The sequence below is a fragment of the Anolis carolinensis genome, chromosome 2 (genome assembly GCF_035594765.1).
Source record: "Anolis carolinensis isolate JA03-04 chromosome 2, rAnoCar3.1.pri, whole genome shotgun sequence".
In the NCBI taxonomy this organism is placed as follows: Eukaryota; Metazoa; Chordata; class Lepidosauria; order Squamata; family Dactyloidae; genus Anolis; species Anolis carolinensis.
In genome coordinates, this window is record NC_085842.1 from 92,182,483 (window position 1) to 92,207,419 (window position 24,937).

The following is a 24,937-nucleotide window of genomic DNA, read 5'->3' on the forward strand; positions in this document are numbered from 1 at the left end:
GTTTACGCATGACTTGAAAAAGCTCCCAGGGAATACCGGCTAATGTGCCAACTTGAATCTTAAATAATAAATCAGATGACCTGCTGACTGCACCAGACCTCTGCTGTGAGCTGGCAGTAATTTGGAAGGGAAAAGGAATTTGGCAGGAAGTACTGAACTTAACTGCCACTGGACACCCTCGGCATTTTCTAAGTTAAGGGGAACTGAGGGCCCTAGGGAAATTGCTGGATGGGTAAAACAAAGGATTAGACTTTTCTCCTAATAGGTTTAAGCATCTGGTCTTAGATGCTAAGCAGAACTTTTTTTCTTGACTGGGCATGGATTTCTCCTCTGTAAATTGCATCCTAGACAGATTTAGAAAAAAGTAAACTGCCTATGATCAGCTTCTCCTGAGCAATCTTTGCATAAGCCCCTTTCCTGTGCTTTTAGGATGTCTATGCAAACTGTTCAAAGGCTGGGTCACAACAATATATTTATTATTCTACCCAAATAATCTGACATCCTTTGAAATGAAGCTTCAGTGAGAATCCTGTCTTGCAAACTGTCTTTTATGTAATTTATTGTTTTTATAATCGTCACTCTCTCTCCAAGGGAGTAGCTGCTGGTCCTCCTATGTCAGCGAGACAGTGAATTTACTCCAGACTTTACTCTAAACATTAATAATCTATTCAAGGTGATGATCCCTTTTTTCTAAAAAGGATAGCTTTTCTTATGCTCACACCATAACTTGGAGTAGACTTACCACCTCACTCTCCTAGAAGCCACCAATGACCTAAGATTACTGCTCTTCTGAATTCCCTTTTAGTCAGTATAGACCAACTACAAAAGAGACAAAACTTTTAGGAAATCCAGGGTTAATTTACTTTTTGGCATGAAATATGTTGTACTGACCTCACTCCAGCAACTTCTCATGAGCTTGTAAATAGTGTTGGAAGACAGCCTGGGCTTATACAAACGGCCACCAGCCCTGAGGTCTTCTACCACTTCACCATTGGTCTTGTTTTCATAAGGTATTTTACCTTCACTGAATATCTCCCACATCAATACCCCTGAAACAAAATAAGGAATAGATCATGAAAGACCGTGGACAAGTCACACACTCCTAGCTGAGAGGAAGGCTGAATAAATCTTGCTAAGTAAAGTCTAGGATAGGATCACCTTAAGTTAGACTCGACCTAAAGACACATAAGAACAATAATGATGTATGATCATATTCATGTTTTATTCAGTTTTTTCAGATTATGTCTTCATATCCCATTTTCTAATTTGTCACCTAATACTACAGAGGCTCCCCCCCCCCAAAGAAAGTAAATCTGTTTCTTATAGAAATACTCTGCCACTAAACACTATGCGTTCATCACTGTCTGCCTAAACAGTACATTCTTGGTTTCTTACTTGTTCATCTGTTTTGTATTCTGCTTTATTCCCAACACAGGACTCAAGGTAGCTTCAAGCCATTTCTCTTACTATTGTTACCATTACTTCCATAGTTGCTACTACAATTACTTCTACTGCTACATTAGAGTCAAAAATGTTATCTGATACTTCATGACCATTGATAGTTCCAGGAGAATTACACAAACTTTCTCCAGCTTCACAAGAATCAAGAAGTTAACTAATTGTGTTTTTTAAAATATCAGGGCACAACTACTTAAGACAAAAAACCCCCCAAGAAAACATTCTTCAGCTGGAATAAAACAAAGTGTTGAGCAGTTGTTGCTCTGTAATATAAATGGCAACAATTTCCCAAATTAACAGGGATCTCCTCAAAACCAATAACTGGAAATGAAATATTTCATTTTGGTTCAGTAAAGCATTTTTCCTCTATGAAATGAGACTTAATTGTTGTCAGAAGTTATAGAAAGAACATTCCTGCCTCTGGGGCCCCATTTACACTGCCATATAACCCAGTTTCAGATTGCAGATTAACTGCAATGAACTGGATTATATGACAGTGTAAATGGGCCCTAAGACAAATCTATATCACTGTGTAAAAAATGTGGAAAAAATCCTGTTCCTGGTTTGAAAGTGTTATTTTCTGTTTAATTGTGTGGTATTTACTTTGAAAGTAGTTGTTATACTCTAGAAACTTTGCTTTTGTGGCTGCCACAAAGTATGTTAAATTGGTTGAGACACTATGAGACACTAGGAGACATGATAGCCATATACAAATACGTGAAGGGAAGTCAAAGGGAGGAGGGAGCAAGCTTGTTTTCTGCTGCCCTGCAGACTAGGACACGGAACAATGGCTTCAAACTACAGGAAAGGAGATTCCACCTGAACATCAGGAAGAACTTCCTCACTGTGAGAGCTGTTCGACAGTGGAACTCTCTCCCCGGGGCCGTGGTGGAGGCTCCTTCTTTGGAGGCTTTTAAGCAGAGGCTGGATGGCCATCTGTCGGGGGTGCTTTGAATGCGATTTCCTGCTTCTTAGCAGGGGGTTGGACTGGATGGCCCATGTGGTCTCTTCCAACTCTACTATTCTATGATTCTATGATTCTATTCATTGAAAAACTACAGCAAAATGTGGTGCAGGATGTTTTTATAGTGTATGTTTGGCAACTTTGGACTTTCCCTTTGCCTCTCAGCAAATTAACAGCTGGAATCCTTTTGGCTTGATTCCATTTGCATCACTAGCTACAATGCTATTTGTAATTATTCTTTGCTGTTTCCCTGTAGTTCACTGAGTGCCTTCCAGCCTGGGAGTCCTATCTTCTAGCACGATGTCTTGTTTAATTTTGGACTGTCTCATCATAGTGTTTTCATGATAATAGATAATCAAAAGGGATTTACCATGCCTCCTTCTATGTGGTACTAACAAGCATTAGATGTGGTGTCAGTGCCGTTGTCTCTGGGAGATCTTCTGCTAGTGTCTCCCTCCACTATTGTTGCTGCCCAGTTGCTGTTTGGCACATTTAATCTGGCTCATCAGCAAAAGCCTGTCTGTCAGGCTCCCTAGCACAGAAGACCCTACTGTCAGCATAACCTCTTGACTCACAGGAACATGTAGTTCAATCACTATAGAAGGCATTGTCATGATAAGTTGATTCTGTCTAAATATTATTGGTTATACATAAATAGTATGAAACACCTTGTTAAAAATACCCTTCACACACACAAAAGGAGAAGTGGGAATGCCTTATATAAGGGGTTCCCAAACTAAGGCCCGTGAGTTGGATGCAGCCCTCCAAGGTCATTTACCTGGCCCCTGTCCTAAACTTTAGATTTAGGGTTGACATAAGCCTGAAATGACTTGAAGGCACACAACAACAACAGTCCTAATTTTGGACTATTTCGTCATAGTCCGCCTCTCCCCAACAGTCTGAGGGACCGTGAACCGGCCCTCCACTTAAAAGGTTTGAGGACCCCTGCCTTATATCAATAGAATTGGAAGTGTGTTTCAGTGATAAGGTGTCAAATAAGCATGTGAACAATAATTTTCTGATTAAAGGCTCTTACCAAATGACCAGACATCAGATTTGGTGCTATACCGGTTATAAGAAAACACCTCTGGTGCTGACCACCTAACAGGGAATTTGGTGCCCATAGAGCTGGTATATTGGTCATCAAGAACATACCTAGAAACAGACAAACAAGATGCATCAGTGTTTATAGTATCACAACATTACAGAGTCGCAACTGTGCCTGAGGAAAGACTATCACTTCTTAACAAAGTATATGCTTTGTAAGCATAAGGTTAAGTTCTCAGATATTCACAGAAGCATTCATTTTATATTGTGTATTGTGCTGACATTACAGCATTTCTTTGTACATAAAGTGCATTCAGACATATGTATCTGCAATATGCAAGAAGAAGGCTAATTAAATAGTCCGCTGCCTTTGCTTACCTGATATCAATTAATATAACTTTCAAACAGTGCAATTAGCATTTTTGTACGACAGTTCCCAGAATCCCACAACTAGATGGGGACAACTATGCTGGCTGGAAGACTGCCATTCCAGAAAGTGCCTTTCCATGCTGTGTTATCTACCTGGCTTGGTACAGTGACAGGTACTGTAATGCTACTTATAGCAGAATATCATGCATGCAATTAGATTACAGCCACACCATCCACAGGCATCTACCTCCTATTCTTAATATTCTTTGGAAAAGGGAAAGATTTGTGCTGATCTAGAGACTTGCTGCTCAAAATGGCAATATATGGACCAGTCCTGGTCACTAGCTATTCACTGCCAGTCACTGGAGAGGTCCAAATAGATAAAGTGTTAAAGTCAGTGAGCACAGATACAGTTTTTCCTTGGGACAATGAGAAAAAAACTGGTCTGCCACAGCAGAAATTAAGAAACAGTGAGCTACAGAATATAAGTGGAACGTATTTAACCTGTCATTTACAAAATCAATTCTTGAAAACAGCAGAAGAGGCTAAGAAAAGGAAGTGGTTTACAGACAACGAAGTGGATTTTTGTTGTTTAAATGTGACAGAGTTTTCATTTCCTGTAGATTCATGGAGATGAATGTAGTTTCTGTACACTGTGTTTATTTGGTTTTATTGTGCTTCAAAAGCTAACGAAATATTTCAGTCTGAAGGTGGCAAGGGGGCAGGGGCAGTTCAACCGCGAGGCAATTTAGGCATTTGCCTGTAGTGCTATAATCCTGGGGGTGCAGTTGATGCACTCTCGCGTTTGCACGCATGCATGCATGTGCACCCCCTGCCTCCTCCTCCTTCAGGACTTCGGCCTGGGCTGGGCTCGCCTTTGACCTGGGCCTGGCTGTGTAGGCCTACTATTCCCACCACCCCGGCTGCCAGTACCATTTTGTTCCGGCAGCTCCACTCTTCCTCCTGCTGCTGCCACCATCGCAAACCCAGGCCATGCTCCCGCCTAGGCCGATCTGCGCCATTGCCATGGAGATGGAAGGCCCACCATTCCCACCACCCCGGCTGCCAGCACCGTTTTGTTCCGGCGGCTCCACTCTTCCTCCCCCTGCTACCGCCATTGCGGACCCAGGCCGTGCTCCCGCCTAGGCCGCCCGTGCGGAGAGGGGCGGGTGGGGACCCTGGTGGGCCTTCCGTCTCCATGGCAATGGCGCAGAGCAGCCTAGGAAGGAGCACGGCCTGGGTCCGCTATGACGGCAGAAGCAGGAGGAAGAGTGGAGCCACTGGAACAAAATGTTGCAGGCGCCCGGCCTCCAGCACCGTTTTGTTCCGGCGGCTCCACTCTTCCTTCCGCTGCCACCACCATTGCGGACCCGTGCTCCTGCCTGGGTAGGCTGCTCCGTGCCATTGCTGTGGAGACGGAGCCCAGCCCGCCAGAGTCCCCACCCACCCCTCTCCGTGTGGGCGATTGGAAGCAGTTCAGGAAAAAGGAGAAGCTTGACTGGAGAGGCTGAGTTCACTTGGGGTGACCTTTAAACAGGAGTGACTTGCTTCGGTTGCTGTGAGTTTTCCGGGCTATATGGCCATGCTCCAGAAGCATTATTTCCTGATGTTTTGCCCACATCTATGGCAGGTATCCTCAAAGGTTGTGTGGTCTGTTAGAAAGTAGGCAAGTGAGGTTTGTATATCTGTGGAAGGTCCAGGGTGGGAGAAAGAACTCTTGTCTGTTGGAGGCAAGTGTGAGTGTTGTAATTAATCACCTTGATTAGCATTAATGGCCTTGTAAGCATCATTCCTGCCTGGGGGATGCCTGCCATAGATGTGGGTGAAGCGTCAGGAGAGAATGCTTCTGTAACATGGCCATACAGCCCGGAAGATGCACAAAAACCCAGTGATTCTGCCATGAAAACCTTCAACAAAAAATCCTTGGCGTTGTTTCACAAAGGCTCTTTTCATGCATCTGACTAAAATCCCACATTACCTCCTTTGAACTGAGATATATGGCAGTGTGGACTCAGATAATCCAGTTCAAAGCAGGTATTGTGGGTTATCCTACCTTGATATCCTGGGTTATAGAGCTGTGTGGAAGGGCCCAAATTCTTTATCCTTCTCTGCCAAAGGATGCTGGAATATGTCCAGAGGAGGGCCACACCTATGGCAGGCATCCTCAGAAGTTGTGAAGTCTGTTGGAAACTAGGCAAGTGGGGTTTGTATATCTATGGAATATCAAGGTTGGGAGAAAGAACTCAAAAAACTTTTGTCTGTCTGAGGCAAGTGTGGATGTTGCAGTTGTCCACCTTGATTAGCTTTGAATGGCCTTGCAGCTTCAAAGCCTGGCTGATTCCTGCCTGGGGGGAATCCTTTGTTGGGAGATGTTAGCTGGCCCTGATTGTTTGATGCCTGGAATTCCCGTTTTTGAGTGTTCTTTTTTTACTGTCCTGATTTTATTTATTTATTTATTTATTTCCCATACTTGTGTCCCGCCCTTCTCACCACTAAGGTTTTTTTTTTGGGGGGGGGGGCAAAATTCTGTTTGCCTACACTTGAAAATTACCTTGGGCCAGCCCTGCAAGGGGATAAAAGATACCTGTTGCTAAGCCATCCAAAATGATGCATCTTGCACCTCAAGTTCCCTTTTAAATAAGTGTAGCAGAAGGCAGGAATTATAGGAACTTGCATTAAGAATTGAGGAGACATATGTTCCAGGTCAAATCTAGATTTTGCTGCTACTGTGAGCTTGATATTTAGTACACTTCAAAAGAAGGAAATGACATGAGTGAATAAATTGTTAGTTATTCATGTGAGTTCAAATTACCGTGACATTCCAAAATCTGAAACTTTGACCACTTGGAATTCTCCTACCAAACAATTTCGAGCAGCCTATGGAGAAGGAAGAAACAGGATATTAGTAGATAAATTGAAATGATGTATTGTTTTTGAGGGCATTTTTTGGCCACTTGGCTGTAAACATCAATAGCCATTTGCAATTTCCAGTCTTGCTCTCTCTTGCTTTCCTTATGGGCCTTGCATGTTTTAGAGACATTATCACACAGTGCCATTTAATTGGCTAGGCAGTGTTAGTTATGTCATCCTGTTCACCACATGATCTCTGATTTGCTACGCTATAGGTGGAATTCACCAACAAAAGTTTGCTCTTATTCTCTAGTAGGAGTGAGAATCTTGTTCAGCATAGTTGTTGAACTATATTTCCCAGAAGCCATTGCCATCTTAGCAAACAGTGAGAAAGGTTGAGAACAGCAGTCCAAAAACATCTGGAAGGCTGCCTAATTCTCACCCTATGGCAATTTTGTTTTCCCTCACTAATATTATACAGGTTGTTTCCCAACTATACAGTTACATAACTTTCATACCATTGTAACAATAATAGCTGTAACCTAGGGAAACCTGGGATTCAGAGTTCAGTGAGCCTTTTGGAAGAGGATTCTACATACGTTCACAAAACAACCAATCCCAGGATTCCTCAGGATAGAGCCAGTGTAGTTAAAGTGGATATATAGTGCAAAAGAGTCCACAGTATCATCTGATTTATCATTATTCCATTTGCTTTATCAGCTACAAATGCCTAGGATGAGTCCTTTGTGTGGGTAATGGAAGAATTAAAATGAGGTAGCATCCTAAAAGGGAAAATAACCTGATACTAAAGCTCCAGTGGGGTAGCAAACATTGATACAAGATAACCGAAAAAAACTACAAAGATAAATATTTACAAGACTGAAGAAATTTTCAAGAAATATCTCTGCTAGGAAGCAAAATCAGTACTTCCAGTTGTAATATAGAGATAGGAGAATATATGGGGCAGCCCAAATTATTCAAAATTTAAGGATTAGGAAGTGTTAATAATTTGGATTTATTCTCCTTTTTAAAAGAGCTACTGATTTATGACAAGAGACATAGACATGAGCCAGACATACCAGGTCCCTGTGGATGACAGACGCCTGTTCTAGATAAGCCATCCCTTCACACACATCTTGGCACATTCCCAGAAGGTCTTCCTTTGAGAAGCTCCCTCGCTGCCTCTTGAGGTAATCAGACAGGCATCCATTCTCCATGAACTCAAACACAAGGCACATGGGAGCTGGTTGCATGCAGACCCCATGCAGCTGGACTAATTTGGGATGCGACAGTTTCCTGTTAATACAGAAGGAGGGATTGGCATTATCATGTCTAGTGCTTTGCAGACACTGATAGAAGGGCATCTACAGGGTGCCTAACAAATGAGAATGAATGTGAAAGATGCAAAACAAACCCAGAAATGGTTATATAGAGAAACAGAGAAAAGAATGGAAGCACCTGGAAAATTTCATATCACACTTCTCTCATCAATTTTCCCACTGCTGGGACATATAAACGAAACTGTATGGATATTTACCCTGTTTTCCACTAAAATAAAAGCTTTAGCAAATGTTCGTAGGATTAAGTACTGTAGAATTCTATTTAAAGTGTTTGCGCAAGTTTCACAAGAAATCATGTTCCAGAAAAATTTTTTCTCGTGTCTCTCTGAAAATAAGTATCAGATACATCTGGTACAGATTTCAGTTATATAGTGTCTGATACATCTACATAAAACATATAGACTAAATTTCCAGGTGGTCTATGTCCACTCAGACTGGCAACAGTAAAGCAGTAAAAATGACTTTTTCCCAACCATCTTCACAAGCAGCTTGTGAAACTGGTTTGTTTGTTGATTGGATTGGATTTTTATCTTGGGACCCAAACCAGATTACAAAATAGTTATGTTTCTTATCTAAAACAGAGGTGGAACAGGTGTGGTACTTCAAATATTGCTCGACTTCATCTCCTATAAACCCTAGCCAACATGCACAATAGTGTGGAATTACTGGAGTCCAATCTAACAACATGTAAAGAAGCATAGATTGTCCAACCCTATGCTAGGGCAAATCGGTCTCTTCATATTCCTTCACTGCTGGACATTCCATCCATCTACCCATTCATTTATCAGAGGCAATTAAAAAATATAAGGGATCTATTATTTCTAGTTTCCGATCTTGACAAATATTGAGGCTACGTTTCATGCAGACTAGAAATATATTACTGTATATCAAAATGACAGTAAAGGTTTTCAGAATTCTAAAGGGTCTTTGAGCCAAGAATCTTAAATTGCCTATATATAAAGCCACCTTGGGGTTGAGAAGGGCGGGGTATAAGTATGGTAAATAATAAAATAATAATTAAAAACTGGAACATTAAGCTTGAAGGTCCACTTAGTTCCATGATAGAGCATATGGTTTGGATGCACATAGTCTCAAATTTAGTCCCTAGAGCCTTACATCATGACTTGGGCCTCCTCAAGGAAGTCTTCTTCTGACATTGCTTGTGTGCGAATGGTCTTTATAGCAACTTTCATCTGACCAAGCCAATAGCCAATATGTACCACTCCAAATTGGCCCACACCAATCTCCTGGCCAAAGGATAGTTCTTGGGGGTTAATCATCCATTTCCCTAAGAAGTGTAAGCAGAAATATAATTTTAAAAATAAAAAAGCAGAAATATACTTTTCAATTCCTATGAGAATTGAAAATGCAACAGATATCCTATTGCAATATCCTGTAACTATGAAAATATTAAATTATTTTTGTTATATTTATTTATGAAAAGGAGAAGGGGGTGTAGAAATGAAAGATTTTGCAGCATGTTTAAGACTAATTTATTTCTGCACAAGCATTCTTGACTTTGTGTACTTCTTCAGATCTGCTGATGTGAATGTATTGAATAAAATAGATTAAAATCATGAAAGCTCATCCTGTAATAAATTAGTTTTAGTTCCCCCCTTCCTTTTCTTGCTAGACTAAGTTAACACACCTATTTCTGTGAAAGCTTATCATGTAGTTCGAATACTAAGAATTGGTTTGCACACATATACACAGAATAATTTGACATTCTTCAATTTGAGGCCATAGTATAACATCTGTTTTGGTTAAAAGTTCTCGGTTCTTACATAATATTATTATATGTTTTGCAAATTATTGGCTCCGTTCTGAGATGAGACAACACTCTTTAGTTCTCTGAGACTATACCTCTCCTGTTTCTAGTGCTGTTAGATTATACTAGCTTTAAAAATGGCTGCACATTATGATTCTGCTGGGTTTTAAGAGAATTTACTCATGATAGTTCCAGCTAGTTATATGTGCCACATTCACGTATAAAATGGGCTCTCTTTTTAGAGCAAAAGAGGCACAGAGATGGGTGTTAAATCTGTTATTTAATGATTAAAGATTTTGGCAGAGAAGGCTAGAGACTTTGTAAAACCACAACTCCCATGATTCCATAACGTTTGACTCAATACACCAAGTGAAATCAATGTAATCTGGAGAAATAAGATTAAATCTATATAGTCAGTTTAGAGAACATTTGAAAATATTAAAAATGGTTGAAAAACATGTTTCTCAAATGTCAGAAAATGCTGACAAGGAGAGTGCTACATCAATGTGAATCTTTGGTTAGTAGTTTATTCTACAATAATTTTGCATGTATTTTTTGTGCAAAATTACTCCCAAACTGCAAATAGTCTTCCCAACGTCTTTTTTTTTGCAGTGGGAAGAAAATTACAAAATTGTATCTTTAGAGAATAAAATTAGCAACGATTTTGCATCCTTAAATTAGGTCTGTTTACCATAGCTTAGCCCAGCAGTAACAGGACCCTTTTGTCTCCAGCAGGAAACAGCATACCGCAAACGCGTAACAAGACCTACATGAGGAAGAAAAACATAAAAGGCTAAAGGAAAGAGGAAAAGGAGTAGGAAGTACAGGAAGGCTGGGGGAAAAGATGAGTCATGGAGCCAAAACCACATGGAGACCAAAAAGATTGATAATGGCCAGTTCACATATTGATTTTCAAATAACTGCACATATCTTTGCCTGTATCTACAATAGAACTGTTGCTATTCAGACACCAATAATTTGCCCTTGCTGTTACTGTGTGCCTTCAAGTTGTTTCCAACTTATGGTGATCTTAAAGCAGATTATCATGAGGTTTTCTTGGCCAAATTTGCTTAGAGGAGGTTTGCCTTTGCCTTCCTCTGAGGCTATGTCTACATGGCTGAAATTGTATCGACTCGGCTAGCAACTACTTTGGGGAATCCACATGACTCTTAACTGGATTCACAGTAGGTGCTGCATCTAGCTGTAATGCGGGCCAAAGGGAAATGAGATTTACTCTGGAGCTTCCAGGAGGTTCTGGAATGAACCCAAAGTTGAAGAAGTGTGGTCAGTTGGATGGGCTGGATCAAGCCTGATTCACTGTCCACATGTCCAATGGACCTGCCACTGCATTGCTAGCCACAAAAGCTTCCTGGCATAGGCTTGCTGCTTACATCACTCCTGGTGAGGTCATACCATGCACCCAGCCATGTGACCAGAAATGCAACATCACCAGCATGCCTTTGCTAATGATGCAGTAGCCCCAATGAATCCTTATTCCATGCCGCAATCTGGATGGCCGGATTGCTCTGAGGATTTTCCTGGGTTGCATTGAAGCAACTCTGGAGTGGTTTGACCTGGATTAATTAGGTAAGTATAGTCATGGCCTGAGACTGCAAGAGGATGACTTGACCAGGTGGGTTTTCCCTGACTGAGTGGAAACTAGAGCCATGGTTTCCCACAGTCCCAGTACAACATTCAAACCACTACATCATACTGGCTTTCATTTGTTCTTCTACTCATCCGTGAAGGGAATTCTGTGACCATCTGAGTGATATGTATGAATGAATACATTCTAAGTATCATGTTACCATATCTAGACAGTGTAGAAGACTAACAGATAATTATAAACATTCACAGTTACATCACAAAATCAAGAATTAAAGTCAAGATTCCCCAATATACTTGATGATAAACAGCAAGCCAAGTCTAGGCCAACTGAAATTGCAAGCTGCTATTCTAGAGCATGAGTACCACTACAGAGAAACCTCAATCTGATGGTTGTCAGAGGAACATTTGCAGGTTGTGACATAATTAGGAGGATCTCTGCTAGTACTATAGTGATACAGTTGCAATTAAAATGTAATTATAATTATAAGAGCAATTGCAAGTTTAGGTTTGATGTAACATTAGATCCCAACATATATTTTTCTTACTTTCCTCTCTTTTTTATCATTGGATCCATTCAGAGGCATTCTTTCAAGACTTTAATTTCTGAATTAGCTCAAAACAATCTCCCACTGGTTCTTGCCTTCCTCTGCCTGGACTTACCTCCTGCATTGTGCTGGTGATAGTTGATCATTTCTGGGATACCATTAAAAAGATGCTTCTCTGCCAGGTAGTACTTTTTGGGATTGTCACTTGTTTCCTTGATGTGATAATGCTTTATGACTGGGTTATTGTCATTACTAAAAAAAGGAAAATAAAAATGGGATAATATTATTATTTTCTAAATGAGCTTTGTTGTTGTTATTTGCCATCAAGTTGGCAAATGGTGACACTGTAAATGAAATACTGTATTTCAAAAAGACAAGGTCACATATAGGTCATCTAAACTCAGGGCCATGGTTTCCTCCATTAAATCAACCCATTTGTAATGTGCACCTGAAGTATGGTAGTCACAGTTTAGTTATCCTGGCTTCTAGGAAGAGTTTGGCTTTGATTTGCTCTTGTAGACATCTGCTTTTTTTTTTTTTTACTAGCCCACAGTATGGTTTGATAGCATTGTAGTTTGGTGAAGCACCAACATTCTTTAACAGAGAAGGCTACAGACCTTGTAAAATTGCAACTCCTGTGATTCCATAGCATTGAGTCATGGCAGTTAAAGTGGTTTCAAACTGCATTATTTCTACAGTGTAGATGCACCCTTAGTGCACAAAACATTTTGAGGTGGGAAAAACAAAGGGAGGTTCTACACCGTTACAAAATGTGGGTCAGAATTGGCATCCAAAATGCCGGTTCTGGACCTCTTGTGGCTAGATAATAGATATGGATGCCCCAAGCGACCTTAGAGGCATAAAGGCATCCACGCTGCCAAGCTGCACTAAAGCCAGTTGGCAGTGCACTCTCCCTTCTACCTGTAGGGGGCGCAAGGGGTCCTACCTGCTGCTGCTCCATAGCTCTTCCTGGTTCCATGCCATGTGACTGACAAAGAAACTTGGAGGAATGAGGCTTGTTTATGTGTGTGTGTAAAAGCAGAGTAAAGCCAGACAATTAAATATAGTTCGGTCTTCAGGCTGTTGATCTACTATAATTCTAAACAAGTTTATCTAAATAGATGTTTTTCTGAGGAAATTTACATGGCAATCCATTCCAAAGAAAATGATTGGCTGAACTAAAGATAGAATTATATTTGCCCTGTTGTACCACAATAAATACCAAAATCAGAATCATACATGCCATAGTATTTCTTATTCCTATGTATACTTTTGAAAGCCAGGCAAGAAAATTGACTCATTTTACATTAATGATAGAGGTCAGCTCTACAGATACAATGCACCACCAGGAAGACAAACAAATGGGTCCAAAGGGAAATCAAATTCTCACTAGAAACCAAGATGAGGCTGTCACACCTTGGACTTGTTGCAAACATGATAATGTCTGGAAGTCCATAGGAAAATAAGAAGATTGTGTTACAGATAAATGGATTTGATCAAAGATGCTGTGGCCTTGAGTTTGCAAGATCTGAGCAGGACAGTTAATGGCATGGGTTCTTGGAGATCTCCCATTCTTAGGGTCACTATAAGTTGAAGTCAAATTGGCAAATAACAAACCAAACTAATAAATTAAGCAATTTTGTAACTAAAACTGTTTGTGTCATCAGTAGGTCAAAATATTATATTGCACAATTGAAACAGCATAAAGTTCTACTGAAGTCTGACTTACCTCAAAGCTTTTGTGAAAACAGAGACAGTATAAGTGCCAGGCTGCCGTGAGTCTCTTACCATGAAGGCTCCTTCTTTATCCTGCAAACAGACAGAGGAAAATAGAATTGAACAAAACAGTGAGAAGTATTCATTATTAGGAAATAGGTTCATAGGCTAAGTTTCTACAAGTACTTTTCACATCTCTAAATCTTGATGAGGATTGAGGTGTGCTGGAGAGCCTCTCCTATGTGTCCCTCCAGTAAGAGCAACACAGTGTGTGAAGCTATGGGACACGTACTTTTTTGATGTAGCCAACTAGGCTTGATTGATGTCAATCTTGGTTTCTTTCTGATGTCTTGGGTTCTTTCGTTAGTCTATGTCAGCCCAATTTACCACCATAGGCTACATAATCCAACCCACACAACTTCAGTTGGCTTTTGTAAATTACTGTGGTGTGGACATTTATTTAGATTTTATGTCACTATATAATTCTTGTTTGATTCTGTTTGACTATATTGGTTTAATTTATCAATGTTATGGTCAATTCACTCATATTAGGTTTAATTTGATGTTAGGTTTTTATTCTGCTTAATGTGGGGTCTTGTTGGGATTTTATGCCAATATCTATCTGTTTTATAAAGGCATTGAATGTATGCCATTGTTTGTTGGAATCTTCCCAGAGTCCCTTCAGGGAGATAGGGCGGAATAGAAATAAAGTTTGTTGCTGGTCATCGACCGTAATAAATAAATATAAAAGAAATAAAGTTTTATTATTATTATTATTATTATTATTATTATTATTATTATTATTATTATTATAGTATAAAATTAGGCTTTTTGTTCACCCACTTTATGCTAAGTACAAATATGGCTGGAAAATGGTTTTTGGGGAGGGGGGTTGGACTATAATTCCATGCTTCCCAGAGATTCTGAGAGTTTTTGACTAAACCTTTTCCTATGTTCTCGCTGAGAACAAAGTATTTAATTCTATTTGCATTGTGCTAGATTGGTTTCTCTCATACATGCTCCCTATTCTTTCTCTAGCAGAAAGATTTTACTCATATTATATCTGTTCAACAACTGTGTTAGGTAAGTCAGGCAGCGCCACAGTGATTAACACGAGGTTGCCTACAGCAAGTTGGCTCCTTAGTTTAAATGGGCATGCTACAAACAAAGAAGTGCTATATATGTGTGTACTGGAGGCTTTTAAAAGGATCAATTATGTCATAATTTCCTCAACATGTAATAAATCTCCAATATGTTGAAAATAACCAAAGCAGAAAAAAATCAAGGAGCATAAAAGATAACTATCTACTTACCTCTTCTTTGAGCAGTGTCTCTGCTTTGCTTCGGCTGATACTCTTATTGTACCACCTGCAATTATCAAAGATTTGATGTTAGGCCCTCCAACTTTAGTTTTAAAACCCTGGATGTAAGGACAAGCATCTCCTAATTTTCAATGGTAAAGGATGTTATGCCTATAATGAAAGTGACCCCATTTTTTTCATGTCAGAAGCAACTTGAGAAACTGCAAGTCGCTTCTGGTGTGATAGAATTGGCTGTCTGCAAGGATATTGCCCAGGGGATGCCCGGATGTTTTTGCCATTCTTGTGGGAGGCTTCTCTCATGTCCCAGAATGGAGCTGGAGCTGATAAAGGGAGCTCATCTGTGCTCTTCCTGGGTTAGATTTGAACCGGCAACCTTCTGGTCAGCAACCCAACCTTCAAGTCATCACTTCTGCCAGCACAAGGGTTTAACCCACTGTGCCACCAGGGACTCCCGTGAAAAGTTAATTTGCAAAGAATATTAGGATTCTTAAAATACTCCGATATGCAGACTAAATATTGCTTGAAAATATAAGCCAGTAATCTCTAATTAATTTATTTCTCCATATAGAATCTGAAATTATTTGCACCTATTCAAGGTATTAACATGAAGCCTTTTCTTGGCAGTGGTAATATTATACCTGAAGAAATAAAACGAACTATCTTACTCATATGCATGCAGATTTTCTGGTGATTTCTCTACCACATAGCTGCTTGGCACATATCCTTCATGACTGTTAAAAATAAGAAATGCATGAATTTTCCAGGAAAATATGACTTCATTTTAAAAACAATCTAACATATAGATTATTTGGGGAAAAAATTGGAAAGAATTAATAAGTTGATGGCAGCTACTGTTGCAGTACAAAGAAGATAAACTTGCAAATGATTGTAACAATTCACAAATACAATTGATTTTCCACATTTGTGGTTTAACATTTGTGGATTTGATTATTTTCAGATTTGATTAATATGACCCCTCGAGGAATCTCTTGGTCCTCCAGTGATACTCTATGAAGAATGTCCAGCAGAAGTTGACCATAGAGTCACACTGGAGGATCCAGAAATTCCTACATAAGTATGATCTCAGTTAAAAATTAGTGTTTTTTATTTTTTCCCCATTTTTTGTGGGTTGTGTACCCCTAATCTTTGTAAAAGTGGAGGGCCTACTGTATAAAACACAAGCTGAATTTTGATTTAATCATATATGTTAGTGCTTAAACCTTTGTTGGGTTATGGGACATATTTGATGCATGGAATTCAAGAACAGCTGTAGAACAGATAGCAAAGTAAAATAAATAAATAAGAAAATGTTCACCCTGGGGACCTTGCGGTTCAGAGTTCATTAATAACCTGTTTGGCAGCTGTGGAGTGGCATGGCAAGGCAAGGCAAGAAGCCACAATATTCTTCCTTATCATGCCAGCCCTCTTCCTCAGGAGGGAAGGCAGGCATTCTGGTCCACCTGGGATGAATATGGGCATATCTACTCTGACCACTTAAGTTGGTGTGAAAATGGCAGAGAAGGAAGCGATTTCACTTTGTGGATGATTGCATATGAAGCTCTGAAACTGGTTCAAGGCCTGGATAGTGATCATACGCATCGTAGAGATTGCTTTGAATGGGTTTAAGGATCTGCAGTATTCGCAGCTTAATGGTCATAAAGGAATTGGGACTTTCCCCTTTACTTCTCCCCTATCACAATGTGTATGTTCAGATCACCAGAAAACTCGTCCCTTAACTGGTTTACACATAGGTGCACTGATACACATTATGGACTCTTTTTCGAAGTATTCCCCAACTTTGGTTATCCCAGTTTGAAGCCCTTAATGAACACTGCTGCATGCATTTGCAGCATGTGTCATCAAAACACTGTGCTGTCAAGCTATCCTCAAGCTGCATTAAGTGGTCAGTTTAGATGTGCCCCATATTAGGCTCCATCAGCACTCCTCTGGCTTTCAGGCTTAGACTGCCTTCCCATTCTCCTATCTTTCAATACTGCTTTATGTTAGTTATTGTACGTGAATATAATTTTACTTGTTACTATTTGGATTGGTTGGATCCAGTTTGGGAGAAAATAGAGCCTACATGTGTGCACACACACACCGGGGGGGGGGGGGGTAGCATAAGGGATCTTTGGGAGCAAGCAACATCCCCAAGTCATGGTGTCTGCCCAGGTGGATTCCACCGCTGTCATTCTGGGGTACCTTCTTAATAGGAAGGCCAGGAGGTTGTTGTTTATCAGGTGACAGGTTGGTTATCCAATCCCTGCATTTGTGCCTCATTGTGATGTCCCATGGACCCTTGGGCCGTGAACCTGACTCCATTATGGACGACAGCGATGAGGAAACAGGTTTAGTGCCAATTCAGCAAGACTCTGCCCCGTTCCAGATGTACCCTATTGACAATTCCAGTTCAGTGCTCATTAACAAGGACCTTGGAACGGAGTCTTCTCTTCCCAGCTCTCCTCCCTTTGATAGGAGAATGTTTGTGCAAACGAACAGACAGGAGAAAGCTGGACAAAGACGAAGCGCGCGATTAACAGCAAGGGAATCTGCTGATTAACCTATTTTCCCCTGAGAACTCTCGGGGAGGATTGCATCTGGTGAAGATGTTGTGTTAGCCCTTATCCCTTGGGAAAAGAGCATTTGGACACCTGCTCTGTGAAGAGATTTGAAGTTCCTTAAAAGTTCTGTGCGCTGGCTAGCCAGCGCGGAGTCAACGTGTCAGTTTGGAGGATTAACTTCGCTTCCAGCCAAGTGTGGACTGCGTTTAAGTCCACTGCCTTCCAGCCTTGCCGTGCCTTGCCAAGCCGTGTTCCTTGACTTGTCTTGCCGTGAATCCAGTCTTGTCTTGTCGTGCCGTGTATCCAGCCTTGTCTTCAATTTCTTGCCTTTGGACTTGCTTTGAACTCTAGTGAAAGACTTGGACGTTTTCCCCACTCAAACTGCTTGGAAGTTTGAGTGCGTTTCGGTTTTTGGATTACAAACTTTAAACTCTAATATTATATATTGGACAATATATTACTGGACTATATTTGACCTTTCCTGAAAGGTCTATTGATGGACTATACTTTCTACTTGTTTTCGTTTTAATTTCTTAATTCCTTAATAAAGATATTAGACTGTTTATTGGCCTCGGTGTATTGGTTTCCAGTGCTCTCGCAGTCACACTCATGCCAAGTCAACACAATACAGCAGTAAAAATTAGATATGTAGCCTCTTTGTTCCACTCAAAATTTGTGTATATATTTGTGTATTGGTTCTCTTTGCTCACACTAGCACATTTCTGCTGTACCCACACATCATGTTACTATTTTACGAAGGCTGTAATTAAAAACAGAATAACTGTTCAAAAACATTGGGCTTGCCTTTCTAAGATATACCTACCCATTCTTATCCTGAACCAACCACCAGTGGACCTCTGAATTATCTATAACATAATATTCTTCATTGCACTGTAATGTCAGCTCCTGTGGATTCTGGGCAGCATAGTCATAAATGGCGATCACTGGGGATTCTTTGGAGTCCAGAAATAATTTCTGTACAAACGAACCATTTTGAAGGAAAAAAAGAGTAAGAACTGAAGAATAAAGGTCACCACCAACAATTTCTATGCACCCACGCAGCCACTGAGGTTTCCATGTTCATGGATAAGTGAATCCACGTTGGGTTTTAGCTTGAAATTTAAAAGGAGTTTTCCATGCTGTTTAGTCCAGTTTCCCCCCCCCCCCCAAAAAAAAAAAAAGATTCAACAGCTAGAATAAATCTCAGAGTGGGTTCACTGCTCCACAGATGTAGAAGCCACCAGCTCCCAACAGTGTAGGAACATGGATAGGAGAGTGCAATGATATCTGTTGGCTTCTCACAAGCATATGTTGGGATACTGTAGGAACACAATGTGGGACTAAATAAACCGAGATACAGTAGAGTCTCACTTATCCAACATAAACGGGCCGGCTGAACGTTGGATAAGCGAATATGTTGGATAATAAGGAGGGATTAAGGAAAAGTCTATTACACATCAAATTAGGTTATGATTTTACAAATTAAGCACCAAAACATCATGTTTAACAACAAATTTGACAGATAAAGTAGTTCAATACACAGTAATGCTATGTAGTAATTACAGTATTTACGAATTTAGCACCAAACTATCATGATGTATTGAAAACATTGACTACAAAAATGCGTTGGATAATCCAGAACGTTGGATAAGCGAGTGTTGGATAAGTGAGACTCTACTGTATGTGTATGTGTGTATATATATATATATATATATATATATATATATATATATATATATGGCTCTTGGTATCTGCTGAGATTTCATTCTCTTCCTGATTCTGAGGATGTTAAAATTGCCTTCTATGCAATGGCATAGAAAAACATTATCCCTTATATAAAATGGCAAAATCAAAGTTTGCTTTTTGGAATTAAAATGTGTGTGTGTGTGTGTGTGTGTGTGTTTGTGTGTGTGTGTGTACACATATACATATATCATAATATCTGTGAACGTAGAATCCATGGATACTAAAGGCTATCTGTCCATGAAAACTCCTCTATCATATATGACATCCTATGTTCAGTAAAAACATAGATGAACTCATTGCCCATGTATAGATAGTATTTGTAGATATCAGTGGGCACACTGTTTATATTATTTAAATCACCTATAAAATTTAATTAGCATGTTGTAAAACATAAAGAGAAAGCTACCACTATAACAATCCTGAATTAAGGATAATGAAATATTAAGCACCATTTGGTTTTGAATATTGACAATGCAGACCTTAGACAAGTTACCTTTTTTAGACTATAACCCCAGAATCCCTTTAGCTAACTGGGCTAGGAGTAATAACAGTTGGGGAATTCTGAGGGCTGCAAAACCCAAAAGCAACTCTTCTGAGCTCTACAGCAATGTTCTTTTTCACTTGTATATATCCCCTCCTATTTCAATGTACTTACCCAGTTATCATTTGGAGTTGGAGGAAGAGGTTTCTTGGAGACTGCAAAATATAACATACAGTAGTAACGGCACTGCATACATGTAGGCATATCAAACAAAAGAAAACAGTTTTTAAAAGTGAGGTATGCTACAAATATAGATTTTTTTTCTTTTAAAATAGGTTGGATGGCTTTGTTTTTAAGAGAATAACTGGGTTTTTTTTTGTAAATACTGAAAACTATGAAATAACCTTTCAGCGACCTTGAAATTGGAGCAGGGAAAATAACAATAATGTATTAAGTATAAAGCAAGACCAAAATGTGATTACTAATAGATTCTTTTTAAGCACCATATATTGCATGTACTCATGTGTAAGACTAGAATTTTTAGGCAAAAACTGATCCCCTAAACCTAAACCAACTTATCCACAGGTCAGTGTAAGTGACTCTTATCAGAAAAGGAACCACCCCTTCTCCCCACCATGGTGCTGCTTCCAGTCCAAGCATGCCATAGAGCTGCACTGGAGAAACTAGAGATTTCCAGATCAGTATTTCCTCTAAAAATTTGCTAGGTCCTCCAGCGAATGCTATAGTAACTTCTGAGCGAGGCATACCACAGAATTGCCTGGAGAACCCAACAAATTCTTAGGGAGATGATTTTTCGCTAGGTGCAGGAAAGTGAAACTGTGGGTATGGGTTCCGTGGTTACAGCTGTCTTGACTGTATAACAAAGCAACACTTAATTGGTCTTCAACTGCACTTCTCTGTTTGCATGCAGAGGAGCAATTAAATGTAAGGATGGATGATTTTGCCTCCTCCTTTGTAAAGGGATTATAGGCTCTCAAAATCTTCAGAGCACCTGTTGGACATCTTATATAAATGAAGACATTACACCAGACATTATCCAAAAGGGATGAGAATTTCTGGAATTAATTTCCTACCAGTCTTGGCTGTAGCATATTCCATACATCCTGTCGCCAGCTTCTCTGACTGAGTGCAGCATCTCCATCTTCCGTCTATCCAGAAATTGGGGTGAAACTTTGTCACCAGAATGTTATTGTTTCTAGTTTCTGAAACAATTGGGTGGATAAGGTTGTTGTTTTTTTAAAGTGTCAGATACAAATTTATGATAGCCAAAAATGTTTATAGTAGTAATGGAGAAGAGGCAGTGGTACAGCTCCCCAGGGAATGGAAGGCAAAATGAGAGCATTGTACCCAAATAAGAATGCTGCTCCTTCCATGAAATTTTCCTTCAGTCTCCAAATTTTTAGAATTGCAGTAACTGAAAACTTCAGTCAAGCATTTATCAATATAGTTTAGACACCCAAAGAAAAGAGGCAGATAAAGATACCAAGGGAATATACATAGTGGAATTAAATGTGCGTCAGACCAATTCATGAAGGATATTAATGGATATTGATACCTATTGGGAATGATGGTTGCACAGTAGCTTTAATATGAGAGGCAGTATGCCTCTAAATCTAGTTGCTGGAGAATATACATAGCAAGGTGATATTGGATGCATCTACACTGTTGAATGAATGCAGTTTGACATCACTTTAATGCTCATGGCTCATTGCTATGGAATCATGGGGGCTGTGCTTCTAGAGGGTTTTAAGCCTTCTCTGCCAAGGATAGCTGGTTTCTCACCAAACTACCGATCCCATGATTCCATAGCATCGAGCCATGGAAGTTAAAGTATCAAACTATATTCATCCTAAGATGTAGATACACCATTTGCCTTCCTTCTGGAGACAAAAGAGTGGCCACAGTGGGAACAGAATGCTAGTCTTTGTTCTGACCATCATGACTCTTCCTAGGCTCTTACATTCATACCATGCTTGTATGATGTAGTTACCTTCATGTGCACCAAGGGGCTTAGATGCACTTTAAGTGGCCCATGTCAAATCAGTTGAAAAAAAACTCTGATCCACAAAAAATCTATGCCACATGGCCATTAGACAGAATAAGGCAATTAGTTCAAGCAGTGTGAAGGCCTATTTTTGACTGGCTCCCACCACCCCAACCTCCTGGACACCCCTTATATCGTCCAATTGGACTCACATTTAGACCCTCATTAAATGTAGCAAGAAGAGATTCTCCCCACTTCTCTCCACTGTCAGAATGGAGTCAGTCCCACAAAAAAAATCACAAGACTCAGGGCAACTTCTGGCAGGACTCCGTGGGGCTCCATTCCATCATTAGCGGAGCCCAGAGTGACCCTGGAAGAGTTGGATGTTTACTGGCGGTTCCCTCTGCTGTCCTACACTTTCTCCTGCTTTGACCATAGCTATCTGATGAGGTCCATATTGGAGGATCCGTCCTATTCTGAGTGCAGGGAATTGGAGCCGCATCTTATCCTTTGTCTTGGACACTAAATATATTGCCCATATCTTAATGTCATGGCTATTTATACTTTTGTTATCATGATAATGATTCTGGGATTAAAGTTTTCCTAGAGGAACTATATAGTGATCAGTTACCTTCTTTCAGAGTCATAACCCATTTCTGACAGCTTGCTTGGCTGGGAGCGAACACGTACAAGAGGTAGCTGTCATGAAAAATCTATGGCAGGGGGAAAAGCACAATTAGAACATATTTAGGCCAAGCAAATGTTGTCAATTTTCTAAGCAGCTTCTCTGTTCTAATGCTAGAAGTAAAAAAATGGTTTTGCTGTATTAGCTGTAACATAAATAGATGGTTCAATTTGTTGTCAAATTAACTCAGATTCCATGGCTTGAATAAATTAGGCAAAGTGAACAAATCTGAAAATAGTTTCTTGTTCTGCTTCTACATGGGAAGCTCTGAAACGAACAAGAGCTAAGTCTTATTCATGGAGTTCTCCCCAACAAGTCTATTAAATTTTGAGATAAATTTCAAAATATGCTGAGCCAGTTGAGAGTCATAAGATACTAAAGTAGAATCTCACTTATCCAACTTTCGCTTATCCAACATTTTGGATTCTCCAATGCAGTCTGCCTCCCACCCGGATCCACAGTTGTTTCTCTAGGCAGCAAGGACTGAACTTTTTACAGATTTAACTTCCAACAATGTTGTTACTGTAAGTTCATTATATGCAATTCTATCTTTATTTGTAGTCAATTTTTTAGTAGTCATTGTTTTTGTAGTCCATGTTTTCAATACATTGTGATGTCTTGGTGCTAAATTTGTAACGTTACTGCGTATTGAACTGCTTTTTCTGTCAATTTGTTGTAAAACATGGTGTTTTGGTGCTTAATTTGTAAAATCATAATATAATTTGATGTTTAATAGGCTTTTCCTTAATCCCTCCTTATTATCCAACATTTTTGCTTATCCAATGTTCTGACAGCCCTTTTATGTTGGATAAGTGAGACTCTGTTGTAATTCTCTACCATTTATTTGCTTTTGTGCTTATGGGATGACACAGAGAAGAAGTATAAATTGTTTTTCACCTAAAAATCCAAAACATTGTATAGTTTGTTTATTTTATTGACAGATATGAGAACAAAGTCTGCTATCAGAAAGCAAACTAGGGCAGGCAGGTCAGTAGCGTCAGTTAACAAAAAGAAATCAAATCACCTATAGGTAAAATCACTGCAGTTTTACCCAACTGCTAGGATACATCAACTACAGTTGATTTTTAAGCTTTAAAATGTTATTTTTTTATTGCAAGCTACCATTCAAATTTATGTTAGAGAATGATACATCAGTGCCCTAAATCAATACATAACCATAGAATTCCCAGGCTTCTATTTGTCACCAACTTTTGGCATGTGCAGAGAAGAATAAGCAGATGGAAAACAGGTACTTTATTCTACTTCCCATACATTCATGTAAAACATACACAGGCACATGCACTTGCTTCCTTTCCCCTTTACAATCTTTCTCTATCTCAGGGACAAATGATTAGAGCCAATATTACATTCTTTTAAATTTCAGCCACACAAAGGATAAAGGTACAGTAGAGTCTCACCTATCCAACATAAACGGGCCGGCAGAACGTTGGATAAGTGAATATATTGGATAATAAGGAGGCATTAAGGAAAAGCCTATTAAACATCAAATTAGGTTATGATTTTACAAATTAAACACCAAAACATCATGTTATACAACAAATTTGACAGAAAAAGTAGTTCAATACACAGTAATGCTATGTAGTAATTACTGTATTTATGAATTTAGCACCAAAATATCACGATATATTGAAAACATTGACTACGAAAATGCGTTGGATAATCCAGAACGTTGGATAAGCGAGTGTTGGATAAGTGAGACTCTACTGTACTAATAGTAATGGTGCATTGTGTTTGGCGTTCACAATCTTATGCCAAGAGAAGGACGGAACTGTTGTAGAGGAAAAACAGTACAGTAAATGCATAGAAAGGTCAACTCTTTTTCTTTATATTTTGCTTTTTCTGTGAAGTACAAGATTGGAAATATGGAAATACCATATTTAGAATGAAACATGTAATCCTGGTTTTAGTGCAGAATCAGACACAATATAGCAGCCATGTTTGTTTTATGCATGTCTCATTGTCTGGTTTGATCATTATCCAGTAACCAGAGCTAAAACTACTTAGTGGAGAAGAGACACTGAGTAGTTTTTCTTGCTTAGATATAAGGTGTATTTTAAAATTAGGGATCACATCCTCCCTTTTTCTCTACCTTTGTGGCAAGTAATCTTCCCATACCTATCCTTGTTTTTTATATGAAAAATAAAGCCATGAGCAGGGTTCTTATTGGCCCTCAGAAGCACTTGGTCAATGTATCATCTGAGTACAGTCAGTGCTATGCATTCACTGGGGTTAACGGCACAGGACCCCTGTGAAAGTGAAAAACTGTGAAATAACAATAATAAAATAATGATAAAACTTTATTTCTAGACTGCCCTCTCTCCCCAGAGGGACTCAGGGTGGTTAAAAAGAAACTGCTATTTTTTACCTGAGGGAATACATCTCTAGGAATTTCTAGGCCGTTCACCATTACTCTAATATCATTATTCTACTAGAAGCTGAACACAGTTGCAT

The 24,937-nt window shown here is 39.5% G+C and overlaps 1 protein-coding gene across 1 annotated transcript in view; it reads right to left on the bottom strand.

The window, feature by feature from the left end:
- The window catches only part of itk (IL2 inducible T cell kinase), a 46,317-nt gene that overhangs the window by 4,286 nt on the left and 17,094 nt on the right, over window positions 1–24,937 (bottom strand). Inside the window, exons 3-16 of the mRNA XM_003223475.4 lie at window positions 22,412–22,493; window positions 20,870–20,998; window positions 19,950–19,990; window positions 18,372–18,523; window positions 15,653–15,718; window positions 14,979–15,033; window positions 13,679–13,758; window positions 12,065–12,201; window positions 10,488–10,562; window positions 9,145–9,316; window positions 7,768–7,984; window positions 6,651–6,715; window positions 3,459–3,577; window positions 892–1,049 (exon numbers count right to left, since the gene is read on the bottom strand). Coding sequence (XP_003223523.1) covers window positions 892–1,049; window positions 3,459–3,577; window positions 6,651–6,715; window positions 7,768–7,984; window positions 9,145–9,316; window positions 10,488–10,562; window positions 12,065–12,201; window positions 13,679–13,758; window positions 14,979–15,033; window positions 15,653–15,718; window positions 18,372–18,523; window positions 19,950–19,990; window positions 20,870–20,998; window positions 22,412–22,493 — 1,548 coding nt within the window. The remainder of the gene's footprint in view (window positions 1–891; window positions 1,050–3,458; window positions 3,578–6,650; window positions 6,716–7,767; window positions 7,985–9,144; window positions 9,317–10,487; window positions 10,563–12,064; window positions 12,202–13,678; window positions 13,759–14,978; window positions 15,034–15,652; window positions 15,719–18,371; window positions 18,524–19,949; window positions 19,991–20,869; window positions 20,999–22,411; window positions 22,494–24,937) is intronic.